At 45.6% G+C, this 27,976-nt stretch overlaps 1 protein-coding gene across 2 annotated transcripts in view; it reads right to left on the bottom strand.

Annotated features, from left to right (window-relative positions):
• The window catches only part of LOC139234884 (limbin-like), a 260,436-nt gene that overhangs the window by 151,443 nt on the left and 81,017 nt on the right, over window positions 1-27,976 (bottom strand). For both annotated transcript variants that reach the window (XM_070865720.1, XM_070865730.1), the window contains exons 11-12: window positions 8,154-8,393; window positions 5,463-5,638 (exon numbers count right to left, since the gene is read on the bottom strand). In XM_070865720.1, the coding sequence (XP_070721821.1) occupies window positions 5,463-5,638; window positions 8,154-8,393 (416 nt within the window). The remainder of the gene's footprint in view (window positions 1-5,462; window positions 5,639-8,153; window positions 8,394-27,976) is intronic.

Raw genomic sequence — 27,976 nt, 5'->3', positions numbered from 1 at the left:
GGTAAAATGTCGGCAGGGGGCTCGGAGGTGCGCCGAAAAAACTGGAGGGCCAAATTTGGGCCCTTAACATTTTTCCAAATTTGTTTTTTTCCAAAATTCATTGGTGGAAAATACAAAAGTGGGCCAACATCTTTCTAATATCAGAAAGTAGTAATCTATTTAAAGCTAATATAATTTGTTTTCTAACGATTGGATCAATTGGTGTTTTAGTTCAGTAACTGTAAGCATTTACCATGGGGCTAAACCTATAATGGAAAATGCAACATGGCCATATCACTAAATATATCTTTACTATCAAAAAACATTTTCTCTTCACCAACAAGAATGTGGTAATGTTATGACGCCTTTTAAACTCATGTAAAATTACAATTGTACTGTGAAGTTTAATGTTCCAAATTTGAGTCAGATTCTTTATAAATTAGAACGAAAATCTTCTGAATGACTTTGATAATATTGTTAATTACACTGAGACTTTGATGCTGACTCATCTATAGAAATTTAAAGGGGCTGCTGGTAGATCATTTTCCTATAGATAGTTAAGGCCACTGCTCACATACAGCATTCTGATTAGTTACTGAGTTGATATTTAATTGCATGCCAATTAATCTTCAAGTCTAAAGGACCCCGCTGCAACAGAACGCATTTCCCTGGGTGGGAGTTCACTGGCCAAGCAGGCCCCTGCTGCAGCACCGCAAGAAGTGGCAAGGGACTTAAAGGGGCAGAAGAGCCCCAAAGAATGTAGGAACTCAGCAGAGGTCTATGAAATTAAGTGCATGAGTGCAAGAATGGAGGGAGAGGAGAGTAGGCCTCTACTCGGTCCTCTCACTCTATTTCTGCACATCAGGGTCATTACTGCCCCTATCATAGCCATTCGGCCACCTTTCAGAAGGCAGTCCCACGGTGCAGTAGTAATAAGACAGAGGCTAAGGGAATCCATTGCAAACCTAGGCCCTGCTGCCCGACCACCATTTAAATGTGGCAGGTGGGGAAAGGTTGGCCAGCGATGTTTCTGGCCAGGCTGGAGGTTGGGGCAGGAGATGGTGGTAGGCCTCACTGTCCTATTTTTCTGATAAGTCCACCACTTTCAGGCGGGATAATAAAGGAGAATCCAGTCCCAGATGTTTTCATCCTTGTTATAAATAGCTAACAAGTACTTTTAAATTTGCTCGCTTTCCTTTAGACTCCAACAGACCTGTTGCTACCCCACTACTAGAAGGGGATGCAACCTCGAGAGTTCCAGTGAATGATTCAGTAGGTTTTATGTTGGTTTGGACACAGAGAACTACATATAGGACCAACAGGGAGGAAAATAAAGATCTGAGGGCAAGACACCATGAGCTATTCTCATGAATCTCCTCAGCATCAGTTAAATAAAAACCACTGGATTATTTATTGTGAGCAGAAATACATGGTTCTGCTGGGGGGTTTTTTAAACCATATTGGCAGGTTGATTTTGGAAAGTTTTTTTTTCCCTTCATTTTCTATTTGATAACAAGTAAATTAAATTATCTGCTAAGTGCTGTTTTGATTCTGTTCTATTTTCCCCTCTCGTTTTTGTTGCACTATAGTTATCCCATTTCCAGGTCAAAGGGATAAACAAGACATTTACCTACAAGCCTTTGACGATATTGCTCTGTAACAGCCCATAAGATGATTCATATATATGTATCCTGGAAATACACCTCCTCAGTTGGAGAAAGCACCATGTCCCTATTCAGTGCCTCTCCCAGCAATCCACAAGCAATTAAGATCTTGCCGTAGGGACATTCACAGCTGCAAATCAATGTTGCTTATTGCAGTGATTCTGTGATCCAACACTCCCTGTGGCGAGTGCTGCTCACAGAGAGCACATATCTTGGGAAATCGCTTCTATGCAGCCTGTTATTTACTACTAATAATCCAGAGACGCAAGTTCAAATTGTGGAATTTAAATTCAGATAATGAAATAAATCTGGAATAAAAAGCTACTATCAATAATGGTGACCATGAAACTACAGGTTTATCGTAAGAAAATACAACTGCTTCACTAATGTCCTTTGAGGAGTGAAACCTGCCGTCCTTACCCGGTCTGGCCTATATGTGACTCCAGACCCACAGCAATGTGGTAGACTTTTAACTGCCCTTCTGAAATGGCCTAGCAAGCCACTCAGTTATATCAAAAAAGCACTATGAAAAAAACTATAAGCCACATGGACTGCAGCGGTTCAAGAAAGTGGCTCACCTGCTCAAGGGCAATTAGGGATGGGCAATAAATGCCAGCCTTGCCAACGACGCCCACATCTCGTGAATGAACAATAAAAAATGTAATTTTATTCAATCTATTTCAATAGAGATATTTAGACTAACAGAAAAGAAGCGATTGACTGAAAGAATGGCATAGATCCAATTTTAGGTTCTGTTACACAGAATCAGAGACATTCACAGTTCGGAAGGAGGCCATTTTAGCCCATCATATCCATGCCGGCCAACAAGAGGCTATCCAGCCTAATCCCACTTTCCAGCTCTAGGTTATGGCACTTCAAGTGCACATCCAAGTATTTTTTAAATGTGGTGAGGGTTTCTGCCTCTACCACCCTTTCAGGCAGTGAGTTCCAGACCTCCACAACCCTCTGCGTGAAGACATTTCTCCTCAAATCCCCTCTAAACCTTCTACCCATTACTTTAAATTTAAGTCCCCTGGTTGTTGACCCCTCTGCTAAAGTAAATAGGCCTTCTCTATCCACCATATCTAGGCCCCTCATAATTTTATACACCTCAATGAGGTCTCTCCTCAGCCTCCTCTGTTCCAAGGTAAACAAATCCAGCCTATCCAATCTGTCCTCATAGCTACAATTCTCCATTCCCGGCAACATCCTCGTAAATCTCCACTGTACCCTCTCCAGTGCAATCATGTTCTTCCTGTAATGCGGTAACCAGAACTGCACGCCGTACTCCAGCTAGTGTTTTATACAGTTCAAGCATAATGCCCCTGCTCTTATATTCTATGCTCAAGGTCTACAGGGCTGTCGTGATACTTGCCCTCCTGTATAGCTCAGAGATGTGGACCATATACAGTAGACACCTCAAATCGTTGGAGAAATCCACCAATGATATCTCCGCAAGATCCTGCAAATCCCCTGGGAGGACAGGTGCACCAACGTTAGCGTCCTCGATCAGGCCAACATCCCCAGCATCGAAGCACTGACCACAATCAACCAGCTCTATTGGGCGGGCCACATTTGTGTCAGGCATGCGAACAGACTCCCAAAACAAGCGCTCTACTCGGAACTCCTACACAGCAAGCGAGCCCCAGGTAGGCAGAGGAAACGTTTCAAGGACACCCTCAAAACCTCCTGATAAAATGCAACATCCCCACCGACACCTGGGAATCCCTGGCCAAAAACCGCCCTAAGTGGAGGAAAAGCATCCGGGAGGACACTGAGCACCTTGAGTCTCGTCGGCATGAGCATGCAGAAAGCAAGCACAGGCAGATGAAGGAGCGTGCAGAAAACCAGTCTTCCCACCCACCCTTTCCTTCAATGACTGTCTGTCCCACCTGTGACAGAGACTGTCATTCCCGTATTGGACTGTTCAGTCACGTATGAACTCACTTTCCTCGATTTCGAGGGACTGCCGATGATGATGATGCTGATGAATAAAGGCAAGCATTCCGTGTGCCTTGTTAACCACTTTATCTACCTGGCCTGCTACTTTCAGAGATCTGTGGACATGCATTTCAAGGTCCCTTTGTTCCTCGACATTTCTCAGTGTCCTACCATTTAATATGTAATCCCTATCCTTGTTAGCCGTCTCCAAATGCATTACCTCACACTTCTCTGGATTACATTCCATTTGCCACTGTTCTGCCCACCTGACCAGTTGATTGCTATCTTCCTACAGTCCGCGGCTTTCTTCTTCATTATCAACCACACAGTCAATTTTAGTATCATCTACAAACTTCTTAATCATACCTCCTATATTCATGTCTAGATCATTGACGAATATCACAAAAAGCAAGGGACCTAGTATTGAGCCCTGCGGAACTCCACTGGAAACAACCTTCCAGTCGCAAAAATACCCATCCACCATTACCGTTTGCTTCCTGTCGCTGAGCCAATTTTGGATCCAACTTGCCACTTTGCCCTGGATCCCATGGGCTTTTACTTTCGTGACCAGTCTGCCATGTGGGACCTTATCAAATGCTCTGCTAAAATCCATATACACTACATCGTACGCACTGCCCTCATCGACCCTCCTGGTTACCTCCTCGAAAAATTCAATCAAGTTACACCCCATAAATGAGCTCAAACGGGGCCTGATGGAGCAGGAAATGAACCGCTTTCGACCTGCACTCATCCTGCACTTCATGTGAATTTGGGTGGGCTGAAATGAATGGCGCAGGAAGCTCCTACCACAAAGCGGCGGGAGCTTCACGACAATATTAAAATTAGATTGCATCATGTCACCACTGTTTCTCACCATCTCAGATCTGGACTCAGCCATCTATATGCCTGCGTAAAATGCATGCCCAGGGTTGCTAGGCAGCTCTTCAATGCTGAAATGAATACTTAAAGAACCAGAGATTTCAAACTAATGGCTTTGCATGTGGCTTTGTAAGTCATTTTAGGTTTTACTTCCCTTTTTTTTGCCACTTAGTTTTTCACCAGTTTTCTACCACAGATTCTGGCACTGTCATATTTTGTTTAGGTTCTGGAAACATGGACAATGAGTTTCCCGATGGGAATCTTAATATTTCTATATTTATGGGAGGAAGGGAATGAAGAGCAACAGGAGGATGCAGGGGTGATATCCCTGGTGTTCTGATCAATATTTATCCCTCAACCATCATCACCAAAAAAAATGATCTGGTCATTATCACATTGCTGTTTGCAGGACCTGGCTGTGTGCAAATTGGCCGCCGCATTTCCTACACTGTAATGGCGATTACACTTCAAAAAAAGTACTTAATTGTTCATGAAACGCATTGGGATGCCCTGAGATTGTGAAAAGTAAATGCAAGTTCTTTCTTTCTTATAATTCAGCATTTCTCCGGACGGGACGTGGGTTGCAACATTATTTTCTGTGTGTTTCTATGGTCTCCCACAAAGATTATGATATTCATTGAAAAAAAGAGAGTCGAATAAGGCTTCACTTGCACTTACTACTGTCTGTAGCTCTGGGACACAGTTGCTTTCAGCTCTGTTCCTCAACAACAATCATATCTGTGCACTTTTCAAAACTATTCTTTTAATTATAATCTTCATTGAGATTATTCTCTTTTTGTACAGTCCTAATTAATGTTTTCTTCCCCATTGTGCCAACATTCTGTGCATGCCTTTTAATTATCTTTGCACTGTGCCAAAGGGAATAAATTCATCCATATACACAAATCCTGCCCAACTGCAGTCTTGGCACAAGGTAGGAATGATTCTCTGGTGGGCGCTGTATTTATACATTTGTTTTGAGTGATAACCCTGTCTTACTTTTTCACCAGATTGACAAAGCCTGCAATGTGGAGGGCGGCTGTGTTCAGGAGATTGCGTCTCTGGTCCACACCGTACTGTATCCTGCTCACTAAGCTTTTCCTATTAGCAAGGCCCTCCTCAAGTATTTTCCTCTGGAAAGCTAGTTGCTGGTCCATCAGCTTCTCCAACTGAAACTGAAAAGGAACACAAGATTCAGACTAAAATGTAATTATACAGATGCGACGTCCAAAATCTGGAGTTCCGTGGCGAGGTCATCCGGAAACCGGAAAATGTTCCAAAATCCGGACTCCCCTGCCTTGGCCGCCCGACCTCGCCTCGGCCCGACCTCCCCCGACCTCCGGCCGCCCGACCATGCCTCGGCCTGACCACCCCGCGCCTCGGCTCGACCTCCTCTGCGCCTCGGCCCAACCTCGCCTGGCTTCCCACCGCCGCAGCCCGACCTCGGCCCAAACAACCTTCCCCAGTCTCGCCCGACCTCTTCCGGCCCGCTTGACAAACCCCTCCCCTCCACCCCCACCCTGACCTCCGGCCGCCTGACCTCCCCCAGCCTCGACCCGACCGACATCCCACCCCCCACCGCCCCCAAACCTCCGGCGGACCGACCGACCCGCCCCCCGCCCCGACCTCCCTTTCCTACCTTCCTCAGCCCAAGCAAAGACATTCCGAAATCCGGAAATACCCAAAATCCGGAGCGGCCTTGGTCCCAAGGTTTCCGGATTTCGGATGTCACTCCTGTACTTGTATGTTATCATTAAAAACACACACATAATCCTTGTAAACATTTTGAATGTAACTATGCTTTTCAAGAATAAACCATTCTCTAGTAGAACTGCACACTCCACAGCTGGATTAACAAACTTTTCAACATTTCTACTTGGCTAAGAGGCGTGTTAGCTGCTTGAGAAATGACAAAGGGTCATTATAATATGTGCACATGATGAAGTCAAAGAAAAGGGACCAGAGATAGTATTAATCTGTACTTGAGTCTACTGGGCACACCCTTATGCATGGCTGTTTTATTTTGTTACCACAAGCAAAACTGCTTTATTACAAATCAGTCATAAAAATAAAAATATATTCTTTCAACATCATTAGTGATTTCACAATTGGCACAAAAACCAAGAGAAATTGGAATTTCAATTCCCATGTCCCGCAGCAAAGGAATAATTCTGGAGATTCACAATCCCACCTGCACAATAGTAAAGAGTTCCATTTATCATCAGAGTATATTTCATCAAACATGGAAATGGCCCTTTTTGATTCGAGTACAGATGAACACTATCTCTGGTCTCTTTCCATTGACTTCTTCCTGTGTTCATTTTGTCAGCACTTCTACTGCCCTCTCTGGTGAATCTGAGCCAATGTAGACACAGTTCCTTGGACACATTGGGAATGTTCAAATTGATGCTATAGAAAAGTGGGGCTCTGATGCCCAGGACTGCATCCGATCATGATTCAGCATGCTGGAGAATCAGCTTGACAATAGCCCGGTGTGGGGCTTTAAAGATCTCATTGCAGCCCTGCGGTCTGTTTTAAAGCAGATCTCAGGACATGCTAAGGGTGTGCCCAGCAGCGGGAGGAAAGCATGGCTGAGGGAGGTAACGCTCTGGGCACCTCAACATCCATGTCACCGAGCTGCCCAACTCAAATTGAGAAAGTGAACCAGAAGGAAAGCAGGGTTGGATAGCCACCACAGCATCAAATCTTGTGCCAGCAATGACAGGAGCGAGTTATGACTCAGCAGAAAGAAAGACTTGGATTTATATAGCGCCTTTCACGACCTCCGGACATCTCAAAGCGCTTTACAGCCAATGAAGTACTTTTGGAGTGTATTCACTGTTTTTTTGTTATGTTGATTGAGGGATAAATATTAGCCAGGACACCAGAGATAACTCCCCTGCTCTTCTTCGAAATAGTGTCATGGAATCTTTTACGTCCACTTGAGAGAGCAGACGGGGCCTCGATTTAATGTCTCATCTGAAAGACAGCACCTCTGACAGTGCAGCACTGCACTAGAGTGTCAACTTAGATTTGTTTTGTGCTCAAGTCCCTGGAGTGGGACTTAAACCCACAACCTTCTGACTCAGAGACGAGAGTGCTACCCACTGAGCCACAGTTGCCACAAGGAAGTAAGGAACAACCTCCATTGCAGGAACCACTCAATGGCATCCATCACTACCCTTCCTCACTGGAGTAACATTAGATTAGGAAGCATGATAAAGGGGAGAAGCACTAGAGGAGATGGGAGGTGGGAGGTGGACAATAATTTACAGCACGGTCAAAACATTTTTGAACTAAATTTCCAGAGTTGATTTGTACTGAGACAGATATCCATAGCAGATGAATGGATGACTATGTTTGGTAGATGATGGCAACTGAAGGATAATGGTGGGCATGGGTTTAGGTATGCTAGCTCATTGTTAACATATATTCAGCAATACTTCTGTTGCCTTTTAGATGCTGGTGCATTTATCTTCCTGGCAGCAGTTCTAATGCACCCTGTGTCAGCTACAAATATGCACACACACTGCACTACAAAACGAATCCTTCTTTAAATCCAATAAAATAAAAATTAGGTTAGCTGGGTCTTTTTTGAAACACCTCATCCCAATGTAATCATCCCAATGACAAATTGGCATTTCCTGAACCATTTTTCTGCAGAATAATTAGTCGTATCATCTTTTCTACCTGAATCTGCCAGCTTTCATGCAGAAGTTGGCTGGTTGAAGTTGGGCCTAATTCCTCCTGGCTGGTGACCTCCTTCAGTTGGTCGAAGATGATGTTTTGTAATGCCTGCCTCAAGCGCACAACTAACTCCCTCCGGGCATTTCCAGAAGCTTCTTCATGTGTCACCAACAGCGAGCGCTTTAGTTGTTTCTGCTCAAATGTGTGCAATTGTTCCAGATCCTTCCTGCACTGTGAGGCAACCTGAACAGACATCAAAGCAAATCTTTAAATATATCACACAACCATCTCTTTAATACTCCCACCGCTCCCTTATTTTTATTGCCTTTGCTTATTCTTTCCTGGTACTTTCTTTGATCTAAATTGGTATTATAAAATCAAATGAAACTTAAGATCAGAAGGCAGCAGCTCTATAACAGAGACAGCACCTGCTTAGAACATATGTTCACAACCTTGGTGTCATATCTGACCCTGAAATGAGCTTGCGACCACATATCCGCAGCATAACTAAGACCACCTATTTCTACCTCCGTAACATCGCCCGTCTCCACTCATCTGCTGCTGACGCCCTCATCCATGCCTTTGTTACCTCTTGACTTGACTATTCCATCGCACTCCTGGCTGCCCCCCACATTATAACCTACATAAACTAGAGGTGATCCAAAACTCGGCTGCCCGTGTCCAAACTCACACCACGTCCCATTCACCCATCGCCCCTGTGCTCGCTGACCGACATTGGTTTACGGTTAAGCAATACCTCTATTTCAAAATGCTCATCCTTATTTTCAAATCCCTCCATGGCCTCGCCCCACCTTATCTCTGTAATCTCCTCCAGCCCCACAACCCCCAGAGATGTCTGCACTCCTCTAATTCTGCTCTCTTGAACATCCCTGATTATAATCGCTCAACCATTGGTGGCCGTGCCTTCTGTTGCCTAGGCCCCAAGCTCTGGAATTCCCTGCCTAAACCTTTCCATCTCCCTATCTCTCTTTCCTCCTTCTAGACATTCCTTAAAACATACCTCTTTTGGCCAAGCTTTTGGTCACCTGCCCTAATTTCTACTTATGTGGCTTGGTGTCAAATTTTTTATCTCATAATACTCCTGTGAAGTGCCTTGGGACGTTTCACTACGTTAGAGACGCTATATAAATACAAGTTGTTGTTGTTGTTATGAGGCACATTTTCACACCCTGCGACACAGGCGGGGCCTTGTACAGCTGACGGGAATCATAAAACGAATGAACAGAAATTCGCAGGCAGCGTGCGTCATTTTGCGATTCCCACCAGCTGCACGTGAAGCCTTACACGATTTACCCCATAGAATATATGGTGAAATGGGCATGAAGCCATGCAGTAAATATTATTCTTGAAATATTAAATAGCAAAGACAGGAAATTCTTCAGGAGAAATCTAAAAGTGCATACTGATCAAAGCCTTCTGTGAAAATCTCTGATAATGCTGTTTTTGTACCCTATGGTGTAATGGGTAGTATCAAAAGTGCATTATGATGCTGCCAATGAAAGTGAGATCATATTCAAGGTTCTGTAGTCTTGGTTTCACACCAGTGCCAGGAGTATAAAGGGGATACAGGAAGACACAAAGGGGTATATCTTGACTTTGTGCAATAATGTAAAATAGGGTGATAGCGAGTTAACTGCCCGTTTTACATCTTTCTTGATTTTTATATTCATTACTTTATCCTCCACGCTCATCACTCCACTGTCACTCACTTATAGAACCATAAAAGTACACAGTACACAAGGAGGTCATTCGGCTCAACATGCCTGTGCCAGCTTTTTGGAAGAGCTATCCAATTAGTTCTAATCCCCTGCTCTTTCCCCGTGATCCTGCAATTTTTTTCCCTTCAAGTATTTATCGAATTCCTTTTTGAAGATTGCTATTGAATCGGCTTCCACCACCCTTCCAGGCAGTGCATTCCAGGTCACAACAACTCACTGCTTATAAAATGTTTTCCTCATGTCACCTCTGGTTCATTTGCCAATTACCTTAAATCCGTGTCCCCTGATTACCAACCCTTGTGCCACATTTTTTAATTATCTACTCTACCAAAACCCTTATGATTTTGGACACCGCAATCAAATCTCCTCTTAACCTTCTCTGCTCTAACGAGATTAACCCCAGCTTCTCTAATCGCTCCAGGTTACTGAACTCCCACATCCCTGGCACCAGTCTAGTAAATTTCTTCTGCACCCTCTCTGAGGCCTTGACATCCTTCCTAAAGTGTGGTGCTCAGAATTGGACACAATACTTCAGCTGGAGCCTTTCCAGTGTTTGATGAAGCTTTAGCATAACTTTCTTGCTTTTGTACTCTAGCCTCTGCTTATAAAGCCAAGGATAAAATTTGATTTTTAACAGCTTTTTCCAACTTGTCCTGCCACCTTCAAAGGTTTGTGTACCTACACCCCAGGCCTCTCTGTTCCTGCATCCCCTTTAAAATTGTACCATTTTGCTTATATTGCCTCTCTTCATTCTTCCTACCAAAATGTATCACTTCACACTTCTCTGCATTAAATTTAATCTGCTATGTGTCTTCCCATTTCACCAATGTCCTCCTGACATCTGTTACGATTTTCCTCACAGCATTTCCAAATTTTATGTCACCTGTAAATTTTGAAATTAGGCCCTGTACACGCAAGTCATTGATATATTTCAAAAAGAGCAGTGGTCCTAATACAGACCCCAGGGGTACATCACTCTATACTTCTCTCCAGTCTGAAAAACAACCGGTCAGCGTTAGCCAATTTTGTATCCACACAGCCACTGTCCCTTTTGTTATGTATGTAATAACTCGATAGACTGATCACTGTAAACTAACACAAGTACAAACCTGGCTCTGCTTTATTAGGGTCCAAAGTGATTACATTACCTGATGGCTTGCCTTTTATACCTAGGCCGCACACACGTGCATACAGCCCAATGATTTCCGACAGTGATGCCACCTGGTGGCTAGTAACCCCAAGCATACATACATGACAATATCCCCCAATATCCCCCTTATTAGTAACAGTCTTTTTACAAATTGAGATGGTCCGGGGCTTTCCGCTCCAGAGTTGATCGTCTCAGTTCAACTCCAGCCTTGGGCAAGCGTTCTGAGTCTATGACTGGGGGCTGGGTAGCCGATCTGATGGGAGTGGCAATGAACATGTAAGTGATTGAAAGTCCAGATTCATTGATGACAGCGGAGTCCTCTGACTGAGGGTAAGTTGGTTGGTCACTGATTGTGTCTTCCTCAGACTGTTCCGGTTCATCCGTGTGCTGCAGCTTTATCTGATCAACATGTTTCCTGCATGTTTGCCCATTCTTGAGCTTGACGATAAACACTCTGTTACCCTTCTTCACCGTAACTGTACCGGCGATCCACTTGGGACCTTGACCATAATTTAGTACATACACAGGATCGTTAACAGAAATGTCACGTGACACAGCAGCGTGATCATGATACCACTGCTGACTTTGACGTCTGTATTCAACATGATCGTTCAAGTCAGGGTGGACAAGAGAGCTTGATCTTGAGACCTCTCTTCGTCAATAGTTCAGCAAGGGAGACCCCGGTAAGCGTGTGGGATCTTGTCCTGTAACTAAGCAATATGCACGACAAGCGAGTCTGCAGTAATGAACCTTGAGTTAAATGTTTCATACTCTGCTTGATGGTTTGGACAGCACGCTCTGCTTGACCATTAGATGCGGGTTTGAATGGTGCTGACCTCACATGTTTGACACCATTGAGTTTCATGAACTCTTGAAACTCCAGACTAGTGAAGCAAGAGCCGAAGTCATTTACAACGATGTCGGGCAGACCATGTGTGGCAAACCTGGTAGCTGTGGATGTACAGGATGACATGATTAAACACTCTATCCACTCGGAATAGGCATCCACCACAACTAAAAACATCTTTCCCAAGAAGGGAAGTGCAAAGTCAATGTGGATCCTCGACCATGGTTTAGATGGCCATGACCACAGTCTCAGAGGCGATTCTGCTGGTGCTTTACTTAGCTGCATGTAAGTGTTGCACTGATGCACACATGATTCCAGATCAGAGTCAATTCCAGGCCACCATACATGAGACCTGACAATGGCTTTCATCATGACAATACTGGGATGAGTGCTATGTGGATTATGTACAAATTTCTCTCTGCCTTTTTTAGGCATAACAACACGATTACCACCAGTAAACAATCTGACTGAAAGGATAGTTCGTCTTTGCGACGGTTGTAAGGTTTGGTCTCATCACCCATTTGCTTGGGAATGGCAGGCCAATCACCATTAAGGACCCAACAATTCACAGCTGATAATATCGAGTCCTGGCTGGTCCAGGTTGTAACTTGTTGAGCCGTTACAGGGGTTCCTTCACTTTTAAAAGCATCCATAACTAGCAGTAGGTCTGCAGGTTGTGGCGTCTCCACCTCCGGTGTGGGCAACGGCAGACGGCTCAGTGCTTTGGCACAATTCTCGGTGCCAGTTCTATGGCGAATGACATAATCATAGGCAGATAATGCCATCGCCCACCTCTGGATGCGGGACGATGCATTGGTGTTGATAACTTTGTTTTCCGAAAACAATGAAATGAATGGCTTAGAAACATAGAAAATAGGTGCAGAAGTAGGCCATTCGGCCCTTTAGGCCTGCACCACCATTCAATAACATCATGGCTGATCATTCACCTCAGTACCCCTTTCTTGCTTTCTCTCCATATCCCTTTAGCCGTAAGGGCCATATCTAACTCCCTCTTGAATATATCCAATGAACTGGCATCAACAATTCTCTGCGGTAGGGAAATCCACAGGTTAAAAACTCTCTGAGAGAAGAAGTTTCTCCTCTTCTCAGTCCTAAATGGATTACCCCTTATCCTTAGACTGAGTGCCCTGGTTCTGGACTTCCCCAACATCGGGAACATTCTTCCTGCATCTAACCTGTCCAGTCCCGTCAGAATTTTCTATGTTTCTATGAGATCCCCTCTCATGCTTCTAAACTCCAATGAAAAAAGGCCCAGTCGATCCAGTCTCTCCTCATGTCAGTCCAGCCATCCTGGGAATCAGTCTGGTGAACCTTCGCTACACTCCCTCAATAGCAAGAACATCCTTCCTCAGATTAGGAGACCAAAACTAATACAATATTCTATGTGAGGCCTCACCAAGGCCCTGTACAACTGCAGTAAGACCTCCTTGCTCCTATACTCAAAACACCTAGCTATGAAGGCCAACATACCATTTGCCTTCTTCACCGCCTGCTGCACCTGCATGCCAACTTTCAATGACTGATGAACCATGACACCCAGGTCTCGCTGCACCTCCCCTTTTCCTAATCTGCCGCCATTCAGATAATATTCTGCCTTCGTGTTTTTGCCCCCAAAGTAGATAGCCTCACATTTATCCACATTATACTGCATCTGCCATGCATTTGCCCATTCACCTAACCTGTCCAAGTCACCCTGCAGCCTCTTAGCGTCCTCCTCACAGCTCAAACCGCCACTCAGTTTAGTGTCATCTGCAAACTTGGAGATGTTACACTCAATTCCTCCATCCAAATCATTGATGTATATTGTAAATAGCTGGGGTCCCAGCACTGAGCCCTGCGGCATCCCACTAGTTACTGCCTGCCATTCTGAAAAGGAACCGTTTATCACGACTCTCTGCTTCCTGTCTGCCAATTAGTTCTCTATCCACGTCAGTACATTACCCCCAATACCATGTGCTTTAATTTTGCACATCAATCTCGTGTGGGATCTTGTCAAAAGCCTTTTGAAAGTCCAAATACACCACATCCACTGGTTCTCCCTTGTCCACTCTACTAGTTACATCCTCAAAAAATTCCAGAAGATTTGTCACGCATGATTTCCCTTTCATATATCCATGTTGACTTGGACCGATCCTGTCACTGCTTTTATTTCATCTTTAATAATTTTATTCCAACATTTTCCCCAATACTGATGTCAGGCTAACTGGTCTATAATTACCCATTTTCTCTCTCCCTCTTTTTTAAAAAAGTGGTGTTACATTAGCTACCTTCCAGTCCATAGGAAGTGATCCAGAGTCGATAGACTGTTGGAAAATGATCACCAATGCATCCACTATTTCTAGGACCACTTCTTTAAGTACTCTGGGATGCAGACTATCAGGCCCCGGGGATTTATCAGCCTTCAACACCATCAATTTCCCTAACACAAGTTCGCGCCTAATAAGGATATCCTTCAGTTCCTCCTTCTCACTAGACTCTCAGTCTCCTAGTACTTCCGGAAGGTTTGTGTCTTCCTTCGTGAAGACAGAACCAAAGTATTTGTTCAACTGCTCTGCCATTTCTTTGTTCCCCATGACTTCACTAATCTTTTCCTCTTCACAGTTTTTATGTTCCTGGCAAGCTTCCTCTCATACTCTATTTTCCCCCTCCTAATTAAGCCTTTTGTCCTCCTCTGTTGAATTCTAAATTTCTCCCAGTCCTTAGGTTTGCTGCTTTTTCTGGCCAATTTATATGCCTCTTTCTTGGATTTAACACTATCCTTAATTTCCCTTGTTAGCCACAGTTGAGCCACCTTCCCCATTTTATTTTTACTCCAGACAGGGATTTACAATTGTTGAAGTTCAACCATGTGATCTTTAAATGTTTGCCATTGCCTATCCACCGTCAATCCTTTAAGTATCATTTGCCAGTCTATTCTAGCCAATTCACATCTCATACCATCGAAGTTACCTTTCCTTAAGTTCAGGACCCTAGTCTCTGAATTAACTGTGTCACTCTCCATCTTAATAAAGAATTCTACCATATTATGGTCACTCTTCTCCAAGGGGCCTTGCACAACAAGATTGCTAATTAGTCCTTTCTCATTACACATCACCCAGTCTAGGATGGCCAGCCCTCTAGTTGACATATTGGTCCAGAAAATCATCCCTAATACACTCCAGGAAATCCTCCTCCACCGCATTGCTACCAGTTTGGTTAGCCCAATCTATATGTAGATTAAAGTCGCCCATGATGACTGCTGTACCTTTATTGCATGCATCCCTAATTTCTTGTTTGATGCTGTCCCCAACCTCACTAATACTGTTTGGTGGTCCGTACACAACTCCCACTAGCGTTTTCTACCCTTTGGTATTCCGCAGCTCCACCCATACAGATTCCACATCATCCAAGCTAATGTCCTTCCTTACTATTACGTTAATTTCCTCTTTAACCAGCAACACCACCTCACCTCCTTTTCCTTTCTGTCTATCCTTCCTGAATGTTGAATATCCCTGGATGTTGAGTTCCCAGCCTTGATCACCCTGGAGCCATGTCTCTGTGATGCCAATTATATCATATTCATTAATTGCTGCCTGTGCAGTTAATTCGTCCACCTTGTTACGTATACTCCTCGCATTGAGGCAAAGAGCCTTCAGGCTTGTCTTTCTAGCACACTTTGCCCTTTTAGAATTTTGCTGCAATGTGGCCCTTTTGGATTTTTGCCTTGGGTTTCTCTGCCCTCCACTTTTACTTTTCTTCTTTCTATCTTTTGCTTCTGCCCCCATTCTACTTCCCTCTGTCTCCCTGCATAGGTTCCCATCCCCCTGCCATATTAGTTTAATCCCTCCCCAACAGCACTAGCAAACACTCCCCCAGGACATTGGTTTCGGTCCTGCCCAGGTGCAGACCGTCCGATTTGTACTGATCCCACCTCCCCCAGAACCGGTTCCAATATCCCAGGAATTTGAATCCCTCACTTCTGCACCACTCCTCAAGCCACGTATTCATCTGAGTTATCCTGCAATTCCTACTCTGACGAGCACGTGGCACTGGTAGCAATCCTGAGATTACTACCTTTGAGGTCCTACTTTTTAGTTTAACTCCTAGCTCCCTAAATTCAGCTTGTAGGACTTCAGCCTGTTTTTTTACCTGTATGTTGGAACCTATATGCACCATGACAACTGGCTGTTCACCCTCCCCCTTCAAAATGTCCTGCAACCGCTCCAAGACATCCTTGACCCTTGCACAAGGGAGGCAACATACCATCCTGGAGTCTCAATTGCGGCAGCAGAAACGCCTATCTATTCCCCTTACAATAGAATCCCCTACCACTATAGCTCTCCCACTCTTTTTCCTGCCCTCCTGTGCAGCAGAGCCACCCACGGTGCCATGGACTTGGCTGCTGCTGCCCTACGCTGATGAGTCATCCCCCCAAACAATACCCAAAGCAGTGTATCTGTTGATCTTGTGATCTGTTTCCAGTTCAAACCGAAGACCAAACAGGTATTAATGCTTCTTTTTAACGCCATACACACATAATGCTTCTTTTTCTACCATGCTGTAGGTTCTTTCCGCCTTTGACAAACTTTTAGAGGCATACACAACAGGTTGTAGTTTACCTGACTCATTAGCTTGTTGGAGCACTCAACCAACTCCATATGATGAAGCATCACAGGCCAATACTAGATGCTTGCACGGATCATAATGTACCAGCAGCTTGTTAGAGCAAAGCAGATTAATAGCTTTCTTGAAAGCTCTATCTTGAAACGCACCCCAAACCCAGTTGCAGACTTTTCTTAGCAACATGTGCAATGGCTCTTCATTAGTGCTCAATCTAGGTAGGAAATTACCGAAGTGGTTGAGTAGACCCAGGAACGAACGCAGCTCCGTCACATTCTGAGGCTTGGGTGCATTTTTGATGGCCTTGGGGTTTTCGAGTCTGTAGCCCTGATGCCGTCAGCAGCAAATTTCCTCCCCAGGAATTCGACTTCCGGTGCCATGAAGATGCACTTTGAACGTTTCAGTCTGAGTCCCACCTTGTCCAGACGATGTAGAACCTCTTCCAGGTTGTTCAGATGTTCGGCGGTGTCACAACCTGTGACCAGGATGTCATCTTGGAACAAGACGGTTCTAGGGACGGACTTCAGTAGGCTCTCCATGTTCCTCTGAAATATGGCTACAGCCGAGTGAATTCCGAAAGGACACCAGTTGTAGATAAACAGTCCTTTATGAGTGTTGATGCACATAAGTTTCTTCGACATCTTGACCAGTGTCATGTAGGCCGACGTCAGATTCACTTCCCCCCCGGCTAGCATTGAAAACAGGTCATCAGCCTTCGGTAGTGGGTATTAATCCTGTTTCGAAACTCGGTTGATCGTAACCTTATAGTCTCCACAAATCCTGACAGTGCCATTACTCTTCAACACAGGAACAATGGGGCTGACCCATTCGTTAAATTCGACTGGTGATATGACCCCTTCACGCTGGAGTCTGTCCAGTTTGATTTCGACCTTCTCCCTCATCATGCACGGAACCGCCCGAGCTTTATAATAGACGGGCCTTGCATCCGAGTCCACGTGGATCTGCACCTTGGCTCCCATGAAATTGCCGATGCCTGGTTCAAACAGCGAGGAGAACTTGTTCAGCACTTGAGCACATGGAGTATCATCCTGCGACGACAACGCTTTGATATCATTCCAATTCCATCTGATTTTTGTAGCCAATTCCTGCCGAACAGTGTTGGACCATTGCCTGGAACAATCCATAACGGTAAATCATGAACCGCACCATCATATGACATCTTGACTACTGCACTGCCAATCACCGATATGAGTTCTTTAGTATACGTACGCAACTTGGTATAGACTGGACTCAGCTTAGTCCACACAACCTTAGTATCCCACAGCTTGTCGAATGTCCTCTGTTTCATTATTGATTGACTCGCACCCGTGTCCAATTCCATCAGTACCGGCACACCGTTAAGTTTCACATTAATCATTATCGGTTGGCTCTTTGTTAGGAACGAATACAGTCCATACACTTCCTCCTCTGGTATCTCGGATTGCATATCCGGATCCGCGCAATACTGGTCATCATCCTCCATATGATGTGTCACAGCACGCTTGCTCAGTTGCAGACACAGGCGCTGGAGATGCCCCACTCTTGAACAGCCTTTACAAATGTATTGTTTAAACCGTCACTGATGACGCCAATGATTGCCTCCACAACGCCAACACGGTGAAATTGGATTAATTCCCGTTGGCGGACTTTGAGCAGCCACAGGTTTCACATATGCAATCAAGTAGGCCCTGCCATATGCGGTTCTGCCAAACGACGATACAATCTTGTTTACAGTACTTGCCGAGTTCCGATTTTTCGATGATGTCTGCTTTAAGTTTTTGTCCGTCGTCATGCATGAGGGCAATCGTGATGGCCTTGCTCAAATCCAGCGTCTCCATCACCAGTAGCTTACGCAGGATCACCTCGTGGTTGATGCTGATTCCAAAGAAGTCCTGCAGCATGCCTCCCAACGCGTTTTCGAACTTATACGATCCAGCTAGACGTCTTAGGTTGGTAACGAATTCCGACATATCCTGGCCCTCAGAACGAACGTGCGTGTAGAATCGATATCGTGAGATGATGATGCCTTCTGCTGATTTGAGATGGTCACGTACCAGAGTCTTTGTCCATTTGACTTGCAGGCGAGAGAAGATTCTTTATGAGTCCATAGATTTTCAGACCGCAACTGTGAGGAAGACCGCCCTGCACCTAACTGCGTCAGTGGGTTCCTCCATTTTGTTGGCCACAAAGTACTGGTCCAGGCGAGCTACAAAATCTGCCCAGTCCTCTCCCTCCACGAATCTCTCCAGAATTCCAATTGTGCTCATTTTTGCAGGTGAAGGTTCTTAACTTACCTTGTCGCCAAATGTTACGTATTTAATAACTCGAGAGACTGAATACTGAAAACTAACACAGGTACAAACCTGGCTCTGCTTTATTAGGGCCAGAAGTGATTACATTACATGATGGCTTGCCTTTTATATCTGGGCCGCAACACGTGTGTACAGACCTCCGACAGTGGCGACACCTGGTTGCTAGAAACCCCAACCAACCCCATGACACCTTTAATCCCATGGACTTTGATTTTGCTAACATGTCTAATATGTGATACTTTATCAAATGCATCAACTGTTACTTCATCAAAGAACTCAATCAAGTTACTCAAACATGATTTGCCTTTAACAAATCTGTGTTGGCTTTCATTTATTAATGCATACTTTTCCAAGTGCCAATTCATTTTGGGCCTAATTTTCCCCAGTGATTTGTGCTGTTTTTTTGGAGCAGGCCACTTTTTTTGGCCTAAGTTAAAAAAACATAGTTTCCCCGATCAATTTGCACCAGCGTAACTCAGTTAGTTACGATTTTTTAGATAAGTTTTTCTTTCGGCCAAAGTGGGCGTAACCTGTCACCTGCGCCAATTCTGGAATTTAGGCAAGTTGTGAGTTACTCCAGTTCTTCTTTGGCCAGCGTATGTGGTCTCTGCAGAAAAATCTTCTGGAGAGTTAAAGAAATTGGCCCAGGTAAGGAAATCGGCGCAGGTAAGTGCAGCAGATGCCCGGACAGCAGCACAAGGAGAGGTAAGAGAGAGGTTGAAAGGGGGGGGGGGAGGGGGGTGAGGGGGGAGTCTTTCGGGTATAGTTAGGTGCAGGGACCGGGAGGGTGGAGGCCATTTGGCCTGGGATAGGGACGGGGGATTGGACCGGGAAGCCCTTCGGCCAGGGCTAGGGGCAGGAGAGCGGGACCGGCAAGGCACTCAGGCCTAGGGGTGGGCAGGAGAGTGGACCGGGAGGCCCTTCGGCCAGGGCTAAGGAGTGGACCGACAAGCCACTTGGGGCTAGAGGCGGGTGGGGAAAGCAGACCGACAAGGCTCTTGGGGATAGGGGTGGGGGAGTGGATCGGCAAGCCACTCGGGGCTTGGGGCGGGGGAGCGGGAGTATATCGGGAGGCCCTTCGGCCAGGGCTAGGGGCAGCGGAGCAGACCGGCAGGTCACTTGGTTGGGGGAGGGGGGGAGCGGACCAGCAGGTCACTTGGTTGGGGGAGCGGACCAGCAGGTCACTCGGCCAGGGCTGGGGAGAGGACTGGGAGGCCCTTAGGCCAGGGATAGGGACGGGGATCGGCACCGGCATCGGGGGGGGGGGGGGGGGGGGGGGGGACTTTACTAATTGGAGGTAAGTTGCTGCAATGTATTTTAATGTGTTGGAAGCTGGCTGAATGTTTCATTTTGCAGCCTCAGCCAACATTGTGTCCCTGGTTACCGTGGCAACCCGATCTTTTTGGCGCAGATCAAGGCTCCACCCCTAAAATGCGGCAAAATGAAGAAATCAAACGGGAAAACTTAGAACATATTTTTTGGTGTACTTGGGCCCCCAAAAAACGGGTGCAACTCTTCAAGTACGCCAAAAAAAACCTTTGGGGAAAATTGAGCCCTTTGTCCTGGATTATTGGCCAGAATTGTTACTTTGAAGAGAGAGCAGGTTTGCGATTGGGTAGGAAGTTAAAAGCGCAGAAATTTGCAGCGCATCGGAAATCCAGCTTCAACCCGCCGGTTTCCACCTTTAACCCGGGCGCATTAGACAACACGCTAGAGACCCACACGGGAGAGGCGGGTGACCTAATTAAGGTACTTGGGAGCTCGTTAAAAGGCTATTAACAGCCTTTTTAACCAATGTTGGAGCTTTTACTGGCTGTCCATGGGCTTGCTGTGTCTCGCCAATGAAAGCAAGGCAATGGCAGAGTAGCCGTTGAGGAAGTTAAACAATTGAAAGAAAAAATATCACGTAAATACTCACATCTGCTTCCTTGCCTAAGGGAAAGGCTCTTGTTGACACCACTGTGCCACCAAGAGTTTGCTTTCAGGAGTTTGCAGGTGATTTCTACAACTTGGGAAATTACTCTCACTACATTCGGACTCACTCTCATTACATTGGAGGATTGTGCCTCTGATCTGCACTTTACTTGCCATCTATCAGATCAGCTTATGCTGTTTCACCTCAGACCTCAGATTCAGAACAAGATGAGTCCCAGCAGCAACAGGACCAGCAACACCAGCTTGCTGGAAGAAGACCTGCTGCCAAGTAGGCCTGGTGGACACGCCTTACCAGTGGCTGTCAAAGTCACCACCGCCCTCAACATCTTTGCCTCAGGCTCCTTCCAGGGATCTGCAGGAGACATTCGCAGGATCTCACAGTCGGCCGCCCACAAATGCATCACCAAGGTGACCGATGCCATGTTTCACAAGTCAGGCAATTATATAAACTTTGCCACTGATGAAGCCAGTGTTACAGAGCGGGCGCTCAGTTTTGCGACTCTGGCTAGCTTCCTACAGGTGCAGGGAGTCATTGACTGCACACATGTGCCCATCAAGGCACTCCCAGATCACCCAGGAGTGTTCATGAACCATAAGGGTTTCCATTCCCTCAATGTGCACCTAGTCTGCAACCATAAAAAAGATCATGCATGTGTGCGCCAGATTCTCAAGGAGCTGCCATGACTCATTCATCCTGCGCCAGTCCACCCTCCCTCCCTCTTACTGGCTGGCTACTTGGAGACAAGGGGTATACACTGAAGATATGGCTGATGACACCTTTGAGGAGGCCACATACTGAGGCCATTGAGAAAAATACTCAAAGCCAGATGACGACGAGATGTGTCATAGAGCAAGCAATTAGGATGCTGACGACGTGCTTCAGATGCCTGGACAGATCTGGAGAAGTCCTTCAATGCAGACCAGCCAGGAAGAGGAGGAGCAGGTGGAACATGAGGAGGAACCTGAGGTGGACATGGTACCAGCAGCGGTGCACATTGCTACCCGGGAGGCCTGGATGGCATCATAATGGCACGATTTAATTAAATTGCACCAGTGCACCCATATGGCACGCAGATGTTGAACCAACTCCCCACCCACCACAAAGCAGTCCTAAAATGACCAAACCATTCCTGTCTCAGACACCCATTGCTTGAAGTGAAGTAATGTCTTACCATTCACTCCAACTGACAAGGCCACTTTCCAGGTAGCAGGCAAAAATGGACAAGACAGGAAAGTGGTGCAAATAAATTTATATGGCTCATAGCTTCAACAGAAACTTAACCCTCTAAAATGTTATAACACACCGATGTGCACCCCCGTGTGCATCTACAATCGTGTCCTTTTTCTTTTTCTACTACTTCTATGATGTGCACCCACTGTGCCTTCAGGAGAGCTGGAGTCAGGTTGCTCCCTTCCCTGCTCTGACTGCTTAGACACTTTTGGCGGACGTCCCCTGGGTTTTGGAGCCTGTGAGTGTCCTGCCAAAGGCTGCACCTCTTGTACCTGTGTAGGGGCAGATTTAGCTATCGAGATCCGGGGCAGCATGTGGGCCTCTGGCTGAAGGGGCAGCCTGGGGGGGAACTGAGAGCGCTTTTGAGCAGAGCCCCCACTTCCATGTCCTCTTTCACCATCATCCGTCTCATGGCCTACCTGCATTTCCCTGCTAGCAAGGAGCTGGAGAGCACTTTGCTGCACAACAGTGAGGAGATGAACGGCCAATTCTAGGTTTTTATCCATCCTGGATATGCCTACAATCAGAGCCTGCAAGCTGTTGTTCACAGCAAGCATGCACTCGTTCGACTGGCACATTCGCTGCTCCACGCAGGTGGCCATCCTTTCCATGGAACAGCATATCGCAGTCATTACCTGCGATATCGTGCTGTTTATGTTGGAGAGGGACTCCTCCATTCTCGCTATAATCGAGCACATCGCAGCTGTAAAAGTTGCCAGAGCTTTCCGCAATTGTTGCTGCTCCTCGAGAATCATCCCCTTTATCGAGGAGTAGGCTTGAGAAGGCAGACTGAGGGGATTGGGGTGACTCACACATCAAGATGTAAGGCAATGTGGCACTGCACTCACCTCTCCTGCCCTTGTAAGGTCATTAAATTGCTTCCTGCACTGTATCCACAACCTGGGGAAATCACTTCTTTGGCAACCTCCAGCCATGTCGCGACTGCTGGCCTCTTCCTCCCGTCACCAGGGAAGAGGACCTCGCTGTGGGCCCTGACTCCCTGGAGCAGGATTTCCAGGGAGTCTTCACTAAATCTGGGGGCAGCTTTTTTGTACTGAGCCAGCATTTTTTCTTATCAATCAGTATAACTTTATATACCAACAACGAGCAATGCACTGTCTTCCCCCCGACCCTCCCTCCACCAACCTCTCCTGCAGCTCCACCAACCTTCAACTATCATCCGTGTAACGCTCCTTTAAATAGCTGAGCTGAAGTCAAGTCATTCGTGACATTATCAGACCCGCACCAGTTAATTGGTCAGGAAACCCGGAGGTCTGATTCAATTGGAGTGGCTTTGCCGCTTCAACATCCGGGTTCCCGATGCGATCCACGCACCCTTCCCGGGGGCAACATTCAAATTCAGCCCAATGTCTCTAAAATGTCACTCGATGTTAGACTGACCGGCCTGTAGTTGCTGGGTTTATCCCTCTCCCCTTTCTTGAATAGGGTTGCAGCATTTTCAATCCTCCAGTCTGGCACCACATCCATATCTAAGGGAGGATTGGAACATTCTGGGAAGAGCCTCCGCAATTTCCACCTGTATTTCCCTCAGCAACCTAAATGCATCGCGTCCAGACTGGGTGGGGTCGAAATTCAGGTGCACCAGAAAACTGGCACACCTACGAATTTCGGAGTGGTACTTATCGCTGGAACTCCTGGTATGGTACGTAGATCCATTTTCAGGACTTTGAATTTTTATCAAAGTCCTACAGAAAATGGATCATAACGGGATGTGCGTTAGATTCAAAGCCAGGCCAGGGTCTCCGCCATTATCAATTAGTGGTGGAGTGGTAGTGACATCACAGCGCGTGTGCGACATCACGCTCTCTCCCCTCCGTTAAAGGGGAGAGAATCTATCATTTTTTAACTTTGGCCACTGGGCCATCAGGGAGGGTTTCGGCTGGGCCAGCAACATGGCACCCAAGAGAGGGTGCCAGGCTGCCAACCCGGGGGCAGTATTTTGCCAGCCAATCGGCAAGTCAGCTGGTAAAAATGTTTCCATTGCGGCAGACTTTATGGGCAGCCGCGCTGCAGGGCCGCACTCAGTGCAAAGATGGTGCATTGGCAGGAAAACCCCAAAGCAGCGGCCATTCGATTTTTAGAAATGGCCGCCGCAAAAGGGCATTAACAGGTATCTTTTAGAGACCCTGAATTTCGGTCCCGATGTTTTTTCTACTTTGAGCACTGCCAATCTTTTAAGTATCTCATTTTTACCTATTTTTATTCTATACAACATCTCTACTACCTCCTCCTTTACTGTGACATTAGCAGCCTCTTGTTCTTTCATGAAGACAGAGTTAAACTACTCATTTAGTACCTTAGCCTTGCCTTCTGCCACCAGAAGAAGATATTCTTTTTGGTCCATAATCTGCCTCACCCTTCCTCTGAATACCTTTTTACTATTAAAATGTTTATAAAATACTTTTGGATTGCCTTTTATGTTAGCCGCTAATCTATTCTCATATTTTCTCTTTGCCCTTCTTATTCCCTTTTTTAGTTCTCCTCTGCACTTTTTATCTTCAGCTTCACACTAAATCTTCCATCCATTTTGCCCTCACTTGCCCTTGCTTTCCTCAAGTGCAGATGGTGGGACATTAGAGGTGCAATCACCCTCAGGCTCTGTCTTTGATTGAAAAATTAACTGAGATTAGTATGATAAGCTTAATATGCTTTTTTAAGTTTCGAAAACACAAACAAAAGCTGCAGCTGGTGTTCAGTCTAGTGCAGTTTGTCAGTTTATCTTACTTTTTCTTTCTCTCACACAAATAGCCTAACTGTTTAAAAAAAAAGACACTTAAGATATACATTACATTAATAAAACTTTTAAAAACTGTTCTCTAGCTTTTCTGTAAATAAGTTTGGGAAAAAATGCGAGTAGAATGTGCTGGAACGTAAAGAGCAATATCCAACAGTTCCGCTGGCTAAATGATGCTAATGCACCCTGGGAAATTAGGTCAACTAAACATATGTCCAAGCTACAAAATCTCCATTCAGCGGAGTAACAGCTCGAGGCAAATAATAACAAGTAAAAGCTCAGGCTTTGGGGAGAGGCTGAGGCCTTCAAGTAAAAACTTGAATGAACGCATTAAATGGGAACTTGATGGATACATTTCATTATATTATTGGGATTTTTTTTAAATTTAAGACTTGATTTTGGATATGATAAATTTTAGTTTCTGAAGAAAAAAAGCAAACTTCTTTTTGCCGAAATCATTTGAGTGGTTTGTCAGGAAAAGATAACATAGTACCATGTGGTGCTGTTACAGAGAGCCATGACAGGTCAGTTATCAGTTAATCGGTGGAAATCCTTTTACAGTGCCTCCTTTAGGGGTTACAGAGATATGTTACAGATACGTGCAACAGCTAACTAATAGATAAATAGAATTCACATAGAATAAGTTTTTCCAATGGAATGTGTACCCATATAACAATTTTATTTTTATAGGCAATTAGATATTTTTGTTCACTTCGGGAGGGAAATTAAAGTTTGTTTAGGAGAATAATATCAAATATACATCAGAAGTACACAAGTTTGAATAAGGACAGTGAGGCTTGATAATAGCTTGGGGCTTTAATTTTCTTCTCACCAATTTTCTCTCCTCCCCGCCTCAAGGCATTGACTCTTTCCTGAGGTATAATTGTATGGGTACCATTCATCTTCTACACCTTATCATGTGGCCATTATTTACACGAGCCTTAATACTGAGGAGATATGGAGGGTACTTGCCGAAAGAGGGTATCACAGATTACCTCAATCCTGTCTTCACCCAATATCCATGCATGCAAACTTCCATTGCTGGGTAGAAAACAAAAGCAGGAACTTAAATTTCCTCCGTTCATAAGGGACACTATAGTACCCCTGCAGCTAACCCATGTCGTCATCAGTTAATTTAACACAGACCAGAAATCGAGCCTGTGTTCCTCTTATGTGGCTCAGCTACTTTTTGGATAAAGCGGTTGATCCATGGGGGTGGGGAACATCTCCAAGACATGATGGGATGTCAGCCAATCACCATCTTTACCTTATCATTGGTCAACAGAGAATTCTTGCTGCTGTTTGATTCAGGGCAATGACTTTTGAAAAGCTACAAGGAATCGTAAACACATGACAGTGCCTCAAAGACTCACAAAATTGTGATTAAATAGTAATAATAGACTTCAACTGTGGCGTACCAGGAAATTCAGATTGGCAGACTAAAAGAGTAAGGGGGAGAAAGTAAGTCGCACCACTGTTGCAGCATTAATCCAGGCTGAGCAGTACGTTTAGCGCCTTGAAAAAATTTGGGTCTCCCGCCCAGAAATTCGGCAGAATCGGTCGAAGAGCTGACAGGGGCGATAAACCAGCCGTTGCACACCAGAGCTGGGGGTCGATAACGAAAGTTTGGTCGGTACATTTTGCAGACACGTTGCGCATGCACGGCACTCTGAATCAGATCCCGGGAAAAGCCGAGTCTTAAGGTGCAGCATAGTAATGCACCATTAAAGTTTTCAAAATCACTTGTTTTCAACCTGTACTGTTATGTCTGTCTGCCGCTGCAAACTCGGAGGCTCACGCACCGTGCTGTGTGTAAACGTTGCACTGACTGAGGGAAGCGCTTCTTCATCCCTGTAAATAGCCACCAGTTAACGACTCTGCAAGACTGTACTGACTGTTTTTTTACAACTGTTGGTTGTTATTGGCGGGCACTCAATGAAGTGCACGCACCGAATTTACTGACCGGGGCGCATGTGTGCGCATTGCACCAGGAACACGTCAGGGTCGCACGGATCGTCAGCGGCCAGGCGCAAATGGTTGGCGCCCACGGTGAGCTTCTTATGAATTTTCCGTCGGGATGCTAAAAACTGCGCGCCTGGTCGCTAAGCTCCAATGCTCACATTAACGCCCCCTCTGACTGCTAACTGAGGCTATAGACAACCGAAAATCCAGCCCTATGTTTTGATACATCATACTCAGTACATTCTTTCACTGCATGTTTCACCTCAGCCAACACTCAACACTTGGCCAGTTTCAAATGGGTGCGCAGTGCTGAAAGAGTGAGCAATTATGTATCCCAGGCTGTTAAGAGAAACATAGAAACATAGAAACATAGAAAATAGGTGCAAGAGTAGGCCATTTGGCCCTTCGAGCCTACACCGCCATTCAATGAGTTCATGGCTGAACATGCAACTTCAGTACCCCATTCCTGCTTTCTCGCCATACCCCTTGATCCCCCTGGTAGTAAGGGCTACATCTAACTCCTTTTTGAATATATTTAGTGAATTGGCCTCAACAACTTCCTGTGGTAGAGAATTCCACAGTTTCGAAGTTTCTCCTCATCTCGGTCCTAAATGGCTTACCCCTTATCCTTAGACTATGACCCCTGGTTCTGGACTTCCCCAACATTGGGAACATTCTTCCTGCATCTAACCTGTCTAAACCCGTCAGAATTTTAAACGTTTCTATGAGATCCCCTCTCATTCTTCTGAACTCCAGTGAATACAAGCCCAGTTGATCCAATCTTTCTTGATATGTCAGTCCCGCCATCCCGGGAATCAGTCTGGTGAACCTTTGCTACACTCCCTCAATAGCAAGAATGTCCTTCCTCAAGTTAGGAGACCAAAACTGTACACAATACTCTAGGTGTGGCCTCACCAAGACCCTGTACAACTGTAGTAACATCTCCCTGCCCCTGTACTCAAATCCCCTCGCTATGAAGGCCAACATGCCATTTGCTTTCTTAACCGCCTGCTGTACCTGCATGCCAACCTTCAATGACTGATGTACCATGACACCCAGGTCTCGTTGCACCTCCCCTTTTCCTAATCTGTCACCATTCAGATAATAGTCTGCCTCTCTGTTTTTACCACCAAAGTGGATAACCTCACATTTATCCACATTATACTTCATCTGCCATGTATTTGCCCACTCACCTAACCTATCCAAGTCACTCTGCAGTCTCATAGCATCCTCCTCGCAGCTCACACTGCCACCCAACTTAGTGTCATCCGCAAA

This window comes from Pristiophorus japonicus, chromosome 2 (assembly GCF_044704955.1).
Source record: "Pristiophorus japonicus isolate sPriJap1 chromosome 2, sPriJap1.hap1, whole genome shotgun sequence".
In the NCBI taxonomy this organism is placed as follows: domain Eukaryota; kingdom Metazoa; phylum Chordata; class Chondrichthyes; family Pristiophoridae; genus Pristiophorus; species Pristiophorus japonicus.
This window is presented reverse-complemented; position numbering and strand designations above follow the sequence as displayed.